This window comes from Pristiophorus japonicus, chromosome 7 (assembly GCF_044704955.1).
Source record: "Pristiophorus japonicus isolate sPriJap1 chromosome 7, sPriJap1.hap1, whole genome shotgun sequence".
NCBI classification, from domain to species: Eukaryota; Metazoa; Chordata; class Chondrichthyes; family Pristiophoridae; genus Pristiophorus; species Pristiophorus japonicus.
Genome location: NC_091983.1, coordinates 40,766,941 through 40,779,464, shown reverse-complemented (window position 1 = coordinate 40,779,464; position 12,524 = coordinate 40,766,941). Strand labels below are relative to the sequence as shown.

Here is a 12,524-nt window from a genome sequence, read left to right as displayed (position 1 = left end):
TATATCAAAATTGTAGACGTGTTTATCAAAACTTAGCATAACATTTTCTAACATCTAGCCATAGAAGAAATAATCCCTTTATTTATATCAACAAAGGTTGAATTTCAGAATGTGGCAGCGTTACTTTTTCTGGTATTAATTGAGGTAGCAGTGGCAACTTTAAAAAATATTGCAATCTGGGTTCAGGGTTAGTTGCTTTATCCTGCTTCTTACCTTTGTTTTCTCTCCACCTTTTTAAGGGTTACATCAGCTTCTGCAGCCACGGGTCAGTCTGCCAGCATCAGTCCTTGTGCTAAGAGGAGCTGTCAACATGTTGTAGATGAAATTCCTGAATACACTATGCCTCCATTTAGGATCAGGTATATCAGTGCGTTATATTAACATGTTATTATATACACCATGCAGACATTGCTTTCACTCGACATGGCTGATTCCCGATGTGGCACTTATCCCTCACTGCAGCGTAGAATCGGCCCGGTGGGGCTGTATTCCCAGATCCGGCTTAGCGGAAATGCAGATGGTATGATTATAGGCTCTGAAAACTGGGAGCTGACCTCTGTGCCTGATTTTCCCTTCGAGAGAGGCCCTGTGCCAGGAGCAGTGTCACACAATTTCCGAGCTTTATAGTTTAGGCTTAATTACGGTTGATGGCTAGTTGGATTAGAGAGTGCATAGTGCACATGGGACTACACCTCAGCACCTACAGGAGAGGGAGGGAAACTGGAGGCAGCATGTCCTCTGCAAAAGGATGACTTTGCTTATTTTAATGGACAATTATTCTGTACCAACTATAAAATTATTTAATGGTAAACAGGATTTAGCCTACCGGTTTGAAATGAAAACTCTAATACACCTTGATTTAATGAATTAGTTATTCCAGTTACTTACATGTTTAAAATTCCCTCGAAAGTACAGACACTCCCTTGTGTACAAATTGAGAGAGAGGAGGAGAGGGGGTTCTAGTGGTATGGTTTCCACAAGCTCTGAAATGGTATGTTTTTAGCGGCATAAATTGGTTTCTCCATGATTTTCCAGTGCATTTTAGGCATGGGTGCCAGACGACATCCAGAGAGAGTCTTGTGTTACTTTGGCTTTGCATTGGCTGCGTTACATTTGTAATCAGCTCAAAGCGAACTACACAAAATTCCCAAGTGGCCATCTTGAGTTTGTTAGCAGAACCTGATGAGACAGTTGGGTGCATGCCAATTGTAAAATGAATCAACGTTCGGATATCACTGGGAATACACATAGTTCATGTGGGAGCTGGTAGTGTGACTAGCCGTGGCAGCCTGTGAGCAGTCCCAGGTTGGAACCTGTAGCGTAATGACATGTATCTGTTAACAGAATAATGTCCGGTTGATATTTTGCTTACAAACAAATGTAGTTCATGAAAGGCTGTGTTCAAAATGAAATTCAGAAACAATGATGAAAACTTTTAGAAAAGTCGTGTCCATTTTGTGACTGACAGGAAGGGTGAAGAGCATCAACACAAGGCTAAAGCACAAACATTTCTATATGGCACCAAACTATGGGCGATGGAGGAAGAGATAGCCAGGCTCAAGAGGTCTACCCATGAACATGTGGAAATGATGGCTCTCAAGAGGATGGTAAGTCATCAGTTTAACTAGTTTGCGAGCAATTCCCAGATTGTAACAGTCTGCCTGATGTGATTTAATTAACTGCTTTTAATGAAATCTGTTAAAACAGGAAGAGGAAAGATCAGCTGTGCAGAGACATGTCCGTGAGGATTCCATATGCCGTGCTCCTGAATTTCTTGTCCGGTTAAGGTCCCACACAGTTTGGGAGAACTCCTTTGTAAAATTGTGTTGCACCGTTCAAGGATTTCCAACCCCATTAGTCAGATGGTAAGTCATGTTGACATTGTGCATTGTGTGTGTGTGTGCTTCTGTGTGTGTACACATGCGTGCATACGTGTGTGTGTGAGATTTTGAAATCACATTAGCTTACTTTATTCGTCATTTGAATTTGTAATTGAGGTTTGGTTCTGTTCATCGTTGCAAGTGCTGAACTTCATGCACAAGGACCATGCCAGAAGCAACTTTTAAAATAAAACCACATATATGCAGTACATGCACACTCTAACTGGCTGGCTAGGTTGTCACAATCTGTATTAAAATCTAAAACACAGACTATTTCAAGAAGAAAAGTTGGCAACATTTATTTTAAAGTAAATCAGCTCAGAAGGTAATATATAAAATACACAAACTCCAATAAAAACAGCTGAGCTCCTGTCCTTGGCCACTGTTAGCTGCAGCTCCAGGCTTAGATTGTGACCTTAGAAGCAGATATTCCCGAAGGGCCCTGAGTCCCCACAGCAGATACACATTGTTGTGTCCTTACACACTACAGCAAATCAACACGAGGCACATTCTGGAGACAAGGTCACTCTGTGACCTGTATCTTTATTCACAGGACCAAGAAGTGAAGACCCTGCGTGGGACCTCCCTTTATATACCTGGATGACCAGGTGAGGAGTGTCTCCCGCAAGTTCACCCCCTGTGGGCAAGGTGTGCATTTCTCAGGTGTATACAGTGTACAGTGTTGTTACATAAAGGTTATAGTTATGTGAGGTTACAAACATGACATCACCTCCCCCCAACGTCTTTGGGTCAAAGATGGAGTCTTTCAGGCGGTCGATGCTCTCCCGTGGAGCGCCGCAGTTGGGGCTCTGGTTGTTGAGCCTTGGCATGTGTTTTTGTCACCTGTGGTGATTCCGGCTCGTCCGGGCTGGCCGCAGGGACTGTGCAAGCTGCTGATGGTTCTTGTTGCTCATTCACTGGCAGTGGTGTGGGCAGCATCTCATGATTCTCCTCAGGTTCCTCAGTGTCCATGCTGAACCTTTTTTTTTACTTGGTCCAGATGCTTGCGGCATATCTGCCCATTGTTGAGTCTGACCACTATGGCCATATTCCCCTCTTTGCCAATTATAGTACCCTCGAGCTACTTGGGCCCCACAGCGTGATTCAGAACAAATACAGGGTCATCGATTTCTATCCATCTCCCCTTTGAGTTACGGTCGTGGCACTCATTTTGGGACTGGCGCTTGCCCTCAACAATGTCTGACAAGACTGGATGAATGAGGGACAGCCGAGTTTTTAGTGTACGTTTCATGAGTAGTTCCGCTGGCGTGACTCCCGCGAGCGAGTGCGGTCGGGACCTGTAGGCTAGCAGGAGGCACGATAGAAGGTATTGAAGGGAGGGTCCTTGAATCCGGAGCATGCCTTGCTTTATGATTTGGACCGCACGTTCTGCCTGGCCATTGGAAGCCGGCTTGAACAGCGCTGACCTGACATGTTTGATGCCATTACCCGACATGAACTCCCGGAATTCATAGCTAGTGAAACACGGGCCGTTGTCGCAAAGACCGCACGCAGACTCTCCACTGTGGTGAATGTCGTGCACAAATTCAATATGATGCATTCGATCCATTTCGAGTACGCATCAACAACAATGAAGAACATTTTTCCCATCAACGGGCCCGCGTAGTCTACGTGAATACGTGACCATGGCTTGGTGGGCCAGGGCCATGGGCTGAGTGGGGCCTCCCTGGGGGCATTGCCCAGCTGGGCACACGTCGTGCACCTGCGAACACAGTGTTCAAGGTATGCATCAATTCCTGGCCACCATACATGTGACCGGGCAATGGCCTTCATAAGCACGATGTCTGGGCGCTCACTGTGGAGTTCCCTGATGAAGCTTCCCTATCCCTCTGGGGCATGACTACCCGGCTGCCCCATAATAGGCAGTCGGCTTGGATGGAGAGTTCATCCATCCGTCTGTGAAATGGTCTGACCTCTTCAGGGCATGCTCTGTGTGCGGGCGCCCAATCCCCAGTCAGGACACATTTCTTAATCAGAGATAGGAGGGGATCTCTGTTTGTCCAGGTTTTGATCTGGTGGCCTTTGATAGGGGAGCCTGCACTGTCAAAGGCATCGACAGCGATGACCATCTCCTCGCTTTGCTCCGCTGCCCCCTCAGTGGTGGCCAGTGGAAACCTGCTGAGCGCGTCAGCGCAATTTTCGGTGCCGTCATACGCAGCCAGCGTGAGAGCCCACTGCTGTATGCGAGCTGACGCATTGGCATTGACAGCTTTTCTGTCGGACATCAGGGATGTTAATGGCTTGTAGTCTGTTTCTAACTTGGACCTTCTGCCAAAAAGGTACTGGTGCATCTTTTTCACCCCATAGACACATGCGAGTGCTTCCTTTTCAACCATCCCATACCCCCTTTCTGCTTGGGAGAGAGCGACCTGGAGGCATAAGCCACCGGTTGGAGTTGGCCATCATCATTACTCTGCTGCAACACGCACCCAACCCCATAGGATGATGCATCACATGTCAAAACCAATTTCTTACAGAGGTCGAACAGGGTCAATAACTTATTAGAACAAAGCAGGTTCCGCGCCCGATTGAAAACCGTTCCTGACAGTCCCCCCAAAACCAATCGCAACCCTTACGCAGTAAGCACGTGTAGCGGCTGCAGCAATGTATTTAAGTTCGGTAGAAAGTTCCCAAAATAGTTCAATAGTCCCAGAAATGAACGCAACTCTGATGTGTTGCCGGGCCTGGTCGCGCGACGGATCGCCTCTGTTTTGGATTCGGTAGGCTGGATCCCGTCTGCGGCAATCCTCCTGCCCAAAAACTCGACTTCTGGGGCCAAAAACACACACTTGGACTTCTTTAGTCGCAGTCCTACCCAGTCCAGTCGACGTAGCACCTCCTCCAGGTTGTGGAGGTGTTCCTCGGTGTCTTGACCTGTGATAAGGATGTCGTCCTGAAATACGATTGTTCTGGGGATGGATTTTAGCAGGCTTTCCATGTTCCTCTGAAAGATAGTGGCTGCTGAACGAATGCCAAACAGACACCTGTTGTAGACAAACAGCCCCTTGAGCGTGGTGATGGTGGTCAGTAGCTTGGATTCTTCGGCCAGTTCCTGGGTCTTGTAGACCGAAGTGAGGTCCAGCTTGGTGAACAGCTTGCCGCCTGGCAAAAAGATCCTCCGCTCTTGGAAGCGGGTATTGGTCCTGAAGGGACACTCAGTTGATGGTGGCCTTGTAGTAGCCACATATCCTGACCGAGCCATCCGTTTTTAGAACAGGGACAATGGGGCTTGCCCAGTCGCTGAATTCAGTGGCCGAAATTATGCCCTCTCTGAGCAACCTGTCCAACTCACTCTCAATTTTCTCCCACATCACATACGACACAGCTCTGGCTTTGTGGTGCACTGGTGTGGCATCCGGGGTGATGCGTATCCTTACTTTGGTGCCTTTGAAAGTCCCGATGCCAGGTTGAAATAATGACTCGAACTTTAGTAGGACCTGTGAGCATGAACTTCGCTCCACAGATGAAATGGCGTGCACATCCCCCCATTTCCAGTTCATCTCGGCTAGCCAGCTCCTCCCCAAAAGTGCGGGACCATTTCCCGGGACAATCCAGAGTGGCAGCCGGTTCTGAGATCCATTATGTGTGACCACCAACATTGCACTGCCTAGCACTGGGATGATCTCTTTGGTGTACGTCCTTAATTGCGTGTCAGTGCATTCTAGTTTGGGTCTGCTAGTTCTGAGTGGCCACAGTTTCTCGAATTGTTGGACACTCATAAGTGACTGGCTCCTGTGTCCAGCTCCATGCGTACCGGGATGCCATTTAACAGTACTCTCATCATCATAGGTGACGTTTTTGTGTATGAGCTGTGGATGTTTGCCACCTGGACCCGCTGAACTTCAGCGTCCCTTGCTGTGTCCCAGGCATACCCCTGCCTTGCAGACCCCTCTTGTGGTTCATCCACTTCATAAACCAGCCTCGCTGCGGGCTTCCTGCACATCCTGGCTAAATGTCCACTCAAGTTACAATTTTTTGCAGATGAATTGTTGAAACCGGCAGGTCTTCGCAGCATGTTTGCCCCCGCACCTCCAGCATGAGCTGAGATTGTTGTGAACAAAAGAGCTGTTGTCAAGCATTCCTGTCTGATTGTCTCTTTGATTATTCTTGAGCTCTGTTTATGGGTGTCAATGGTCCCATCCCTTGTGATGGTGTGAATGTCCGTTCAACCTGCCATTGTCTCTGTTGCGGGCCCACCCTAGAGTCTGTTACTGCCTACTTGGTGTTGAATTGCCCTTGCCTGCCTGCGGGGTTCTGAGTCACGTTTACCGTGTTAACTCCCTGCTCCATTGCCACGTTGGGAGCAGATTTGCGCGCGTATATGATCTTGGTTTCCTCCTCCCCCGCCATGAAGGTTTGAGCCATCAACGCCGCTGCTTCCAAGGTCAAGTCCTTGGTCTCAATTAGTTTCCTAAAAATTCCGGCATGAGCAATGCCCTCAATGAAGAAATCCCATAACATCTCTCCCCCTGCAGGCGTCTGTGAACTTACAGAGGCTGGCCAAGCGCCGAAGATCCGCAACGAAGTCTGGTATGCTCTGCCCTTCCTGACATTGGTGCGTATAGAATCGGTGTTGGGCCTTGTGTATACTACTCGCCGGCCGATCAGTTTGCTGAGCTCCTTGAAGGTCTTGTCCGCCGGCTTCACGGGTGCGAGCAGGCCTTTCATCAGCGCTTATGTCTTAGGTCCACAGCTGGTCAGTAGATGCGCCCTTCTCTTGTCAGCCGCTGCCGTTCCCAGCCAGTCCTTCATGACAAAGCTCTGCTGGAGCCTCTCAATGAAATTGTCCCAGTCCTCACCAACACATACCGTTCCTCCGTGCTACCGGTGGCCATTCTCTTGAGTCGTTGATTCCCATTTCTCGTCGCCAAATTTTGTCTCCTTACACACTACAGCAAATCAACAAGAGGCACATACTGAGACAAGGTCACTCTGTGACCTGTACCTTTATTCACAGGACCAAGAAGTGATGACCCTGCGTGGGACCTCCCTTTATATACCTGGATGACCAGGTGAGGAGTGTCTCCCACAAGTTCACCCCCTGTGGTCAAGTGTGCATTTCTCAGGTGTATACAGTGTACAGTGTTATTACATAAAGGTTCCAGTTATGTGAGGTTACAAACATGACACAAATCACAGGGTCTGAGTCCCGAAAGCAGATGCACAACACAGGTTCTGAGTCCTCACAGCAGATACACAACATAGGGTCTGAGTCCCCACAGCAGATACACATCACAGGGTCTGAGTTCCCACAGCAGATACACAACATAGGGTGAGTCCCCACAGCAGATACACATCACAGGCCCCAAGTCCCCACAGCGGATACTCAATAAAATTCTGCTGCCTCTATCATAACTCACACCAAGTCCTGTTCATCCATCACCCCTGTGCTCGCGAACCTACATTGGCAATGCCTCAATTTTAAAATTCTCAGGCTCGTGTTCAATCTCTCCATGGCTGCACCTCTCCCTATTTCTGTACCTCTTCCAGCCCTACAACCCTCTGAGATCTCTGCGCTCCTCCAAATCTGGCCTCTTGAGCATCCCCCAGTTCCATCACCACACCATTGGCAGCTGTGCCTTCAGTTGTCTAAGCCCCAAGCAATGGAATTCCCTCTCTTAACCTCTCCGCCTCTCTCACTCTCTCTCGTTTAAGATGCTCCTTAAAACCTACCTCTTTGACGAAGCGTTTAGCCACTTCTCCTTCGGTGTTAATTTATGTCTGGTTATGCTCCTCGGATGTGTTACTACATTAAATGCACTGTATAAATGCAAGTTGCTGATGTTATGTGGTGCTTCAGATAAATTATCGACAGCCACTCATAAATCCATGTAATTGCAGACTATACTCATCTTCTTGACACCAGCAGCATTATTAAATGGAAGAAATTGATGATAAAGTTTAAAAAATATCACCATCCAATTCCTTCAGGTTTCTTGAATTGACATATTCCAATAAAACAACCCATCTGCTTCTCCAATGCCCAGTGATCACACTGGTGCACACAGACCCTCACAGACAGTGTTAATATTAATGCTAATAAGTAATAATGTTTAATAAAGCATCGAGCTAAGACATACAAGACTACAAATTCCAATTGGTGAAGTTCATGTATGAATGCTTGATATACTCGCGCTACATTCCTCTGCATGCTATTTTTATGTAGGCATTAGGCATCATTTAAGATAATCAAGTTTACGCCTGCCTAAAATAGCACAAACAGGAATGTAGTATGAGGGCATTAAGCATTTATATGTGAACTTTACCGATCAGACTTTTGCTTCCACAATCTATTTATACAAAATAAAATACTGAGGAGAAAGGAGCAATGTGATGGCTTCATGATTCCACCTCTGATTAATGGTAAACAGCAGCTCATCTCCATCCACAGGCTCTGCCTTGTGATTAATTTACACCATTCTTCAACCATTATGAGATGACAGTAGATTGTAAATGTGTTATTGTGTCTTGTTTAATTTTAGTTTGTCAAGGGAAGTATTACAGGGTACATAGACCCCTGATGGCTTGGGTTTCCTAATGAAGAAATGAAATCCCCCGTTGATGGTTTTATGATATGGTCTGCACCCTTTACTAGAATTTCAGCCTTGTAACTCAGTCCCCAAAGGCCATTTATTCATTTGCATGTCTGCTGACTACAGTATGTGATTTGCTTCACTGTACCAATCGTGACTAGTTTGCCATGATGAATTGCAATAATGTTTGAGCAACATCTTGATGTTAGCTGTGTAACTTAGATCAAATTGCAATGTGAAATACAGATGTTCCACATTGAGTCAGAATGACTCGGTTAGTAGGACTGCTGCATCGGAGTTGGAAGCTCCACTCCAAGCCTTGGACATATAAGCCTGGAAATTCCTGGTGTCCTGCTCCTCTGGTACAAGTGTAGTGGAACAGAGCCCTTGCCTAATGCCAGAGACCCCGTCCCATATTCTAGACATGGGTCACTGGTTTAGCTGGGGTGGGCTGCCGGCACCTGCTAGGAGAAGGTCTAAGGGTCAGTTACACTTGGGGTGTGGGGGTATGGCTAAAATGGACCAATCCTGACTCTGCTAGGATTCTGCTACATTTGACCCAGACCTTGAAATTGCGGTTGGGGGGCCGAAGCCAATTGGCCCTCCCAAAGCGGAGCAGAGTCCTCCGGAGGTCCAAATGGGCTGAAGGAAATGTTAACTTTTCCAGCATTGCAATCACCCTGACTAAAGAAGGTAAGCCCAGAGGGATTGATTACCTTGCTTTAGTAAAAATTTGGGCCCTTGGGAAGATCCCATCGGGACTTGAGATGGATCTCCACAAGCATGAGTTACACAGAGGTCTTTAAAGAGAGTATAGGGAGCAATTTCCCAGGGAAGGCCGGGAACTTTCCTGATACACCGACTTGCCGTGGAGGGAGGGCTCAGATGGAAGATCCGCCCATAGCCCCCCCACCCCCCCCCCCCCCCAACTGCAATTTCAAGGTCTGTCAAATGTGGCAGAATCCTAGCAGAATCAGGATTGGTCCATTTTAGCCATACCCCTGTACCCCAAGCGTAACTGACCCTCAGGCCTTCTCAAGCTCCAGGTATTTCGGGCCACAGTCTAGACTGATGTTTCAGTGCAGTACTGAGGCAGTGTCAGAAGTGTTGTTTTTCAGATGAGACATTAAACTGAGACCTTATTTCGAGTGGATATAAAATATCCCATGGCATTTTTTTTGAAGAAGATCAGGGTGTTCCACTACTGTCCAAACTAACATTCCTCCTTCAACCAACAGAGCAGATGAATTCATTGCTGTTTACATAGAAAATAGGAGCAGTAGTGGGTCATTCGGCCCTTTGAGCCTGCACTGCCATTCAATATGATCATGGCTGATCCTCTATCTCAATACCATATTCCCGTTTGTCGGATCTTGCTGGCTTCAAATTGACCGCTGCCTTAATATTGGCTGCTGTGCTTGCCTAACATAGAATTATAGAAAATTACAACACAGAAGGAGAGCATTCAGCCAATCGTGTCTGTGCCGATTGTAAAAGCGCTACCCAGTCTAATCTCACTTTCCAGCACTAGGTCCGTAGCCCTGTAGATTATGGCCCATGGGCCTCAATTTTGGCCGAGCCCGTTTTTCGGCGCGCTTATCGGAGTTGCGCCGCTTATCTGAGTTCCAAGGTGCGCTGAAAAATGTTGTTGCCACTTTGGCCGCTGTCCGGCCTCTTCACTGCAGTCGTGCAGCGTTGCCAGTCGAGTCGGGGGTGGAGGCAGTGTTCTGCACTGAAAACTGTGCCAGGACGCCTGCACATGTGCAGTGGGGTCCGCTGGTGATGTCCGCGCATGAGCAGTAGCGCTGCAAGTCTGCAACAACAGTAGGTCTATGCGTGGCGATGGGCTCCTTCGGGTAAAGTTCTCTGCATTTATTCTGCCTTCTTTGTTGGGCTAGGGGCAGGCAGAGAAGAGTTATGAGGTTGATCTTTAGTGTCAGCGGTCTGAGTTGTGAGGAAACACTTGAGAAATGGGCTTTTCACGGGTTCAAACTGGTAAAAGATAACTTTATGGCTGCTATCAAAGTTCTTCACACAATGCGTGATCAGCACTTGAAATTGGACTCCCAGGCATAGTGGTGATGGTGAAAAGTCTGGGTGGCAGGCAGGCAGGAGCACTATCAGTTCTCCTGCCCACCCCTAGCCCAGGCCGAGTGGCCTCCCGCACCGACCGGCCCGCTGACTTCCCGGACCGAGTTTGAAGATGACGGTAGGACTTACTTCAATTTTTTATTTCTTATTAAATTCTTAGTACTTTTTGTTTGCAAGGTTTGGTGGTTTGTAAGGCTTGGTGGTTTAGCTGCAGGCAGGTCTTCTCCGCTTCCCGCCCCTATCCCAGGCCGAATGGCCTCCGATGGACCTACCTGCACCGATTTCTTTAACTCTCCACAAGGGTTTTCTGAAGTGGCCACATACACTGGCCTAAGTATAAATGGAGTAACTATTAGCTGGCCAAAGTTGCCTAAATGGGCAGAACTGGCATAGGTGGCTGGTAACGCCCCCTTTTGAGAAAAAAAAACTAATCTAAAAAAATCGTAACTAACTCAGATATGCTGGTGCAAATTGATTGGGGAAAATGGGGATTTTTAAGTTACGCCAGAAAAATCAAGTCAAAAAAACGGAGCAACTCCTGGCCCTTTAAGTACCTTTTAAATGTGATGAGGTTTTCTGCCTCTACCAGTTCAGGCAGTGCGTTCCAGACCCCCAGAACTCTCTGGGTGAAGAATTGTTTCCTCAGCTCCCCCTCGAATTATTCCACTTTAAATCTATGCCCCCTGGTTATTGACCCCTCTGCTAAGGGGAATAGGTCCTTCCTTTCTATTCTATCTTGGCCCCTCATAATTTTATACACCTCAATTAAATCTCCCCTCAGCCTCCTCTGTTTCAAGGAAAACAACCCCAGCCTATCCAATCTTTCCTCAGAGCTAAAGTTTTCCAGTCCGGGCAACATCCTCATAAATCTCCTCTGCACCCTTTCTAGTGCAATCACATCCTTCCTGTGGTGACCAGAACTGCACGCAGTACTCAAGCTGTGGCCTAACTAGTGTAGTATACAGTTCGAGCATAACTTCCCTGCTCTTGTATTCTATGCCTTGGCTAATAAAGGAAAGCATTCTGTATGCCTTTTTAACTACCTTATCGACCTGTCCTGCTACCTTTAAGGATCTGTGGACATACACTCCAAGGTCCCTCTGTTCCTACACACCTCTCAGTATTCTCCCATTTATTCTGTATACTCTTGCCTTGTTGTCTCTCCCAAAATGCATTACCTCACACTTTTCCAAATTGAATTCCATTTGCCACTTTTCTGCCGAATAGAACTTTCCTCCTTATTATCAACCACATGGCCAATTTTTGTATCATCTGCAAACTTCTTTATCATACCCCTACATTTAAGTCCAAATCATTGATATATACGGCAAAAAGTAAGGGACGGAGTACTGAGCCCTGTGGAACACCACTGGAAAGAGCATTCCAGTCACAAAAGCTCCCTCAACCATTACCCTTTGCTTGCTGCCACTGAGTCAATTTTGGATCCAATTTACCACTCTCCCTTGGATCCCAAACTAACTTTTACTTTTTTGATCAGCCTGCCATAGCAGTGACTACACTTCAAAAAGAACTCACTAGCCCTGAGTTTGGTCTTTGAGCGGGAAGTGGGCAGAGCAATTGCAAGACCCGCCCGATGTGGTTGCCGTGCTGCCCACACGATTGGAGTGGTGACTGGCAGCTCGCCTCATGTAACAAACACAGATGTTGTTTAGTTAAGTGGCAGTTAGAAGATTTCCAAGTATGAGGTACAAATATGGGAACAAAGACACAAGGCAGCCCACCTTTTTCTTGTGGAGACCAGAGGAGCACCCCTGCTCCTGCTGGCCCCACCTTGATTCACCTTTTTGGGGCATCTTCTCCTTGGCTTTACTGGATGGAGTGTCCTCAGTGCATACTCCGCCCAATAGGCCCGAGTTAAAAGGTGGTGGAGCAGGATCGTTGAGCATCTGGATTTTAACTCCACTACTGCCCTGCTTCAGATAGGCAGAAGGAGTTAAAATGCCCCTATATTATCTTATTGTGTATTTTGGAAACATCC

The 12,524-nt window shown here is 47.3% G+C and overlaps 1 protein-coding gene across 2 annotated transcripts in view; it reads left to right on the top strand.

Annotated features, from left to right (window-relative positions):
- myom2b (myomesin 2b) overlaps nt 1-12,524 on the top strand; it is a 194,373-nt gene that overhangs the window by 29,256 nt on the left and 152,593 nt on the right. For both annotated transcript variants that reach the window (XM_070884915.1, XM_070884914.1), the window contains exons 3-5: nt 240-359; nt 1,469-1,607; nt 1,708-1,865. In XM_070884915.1, coding sequence (XP_070741016.1) covers nt 240-359; nt 1,469-1,607; nt 1,708-1,865 — 417 coding nt within the window. The remainder of the gene's footprint in view (nt 1-239; nt 360-1,468; nt 1,608-1,707; nt 1,866-12,524) is intronic.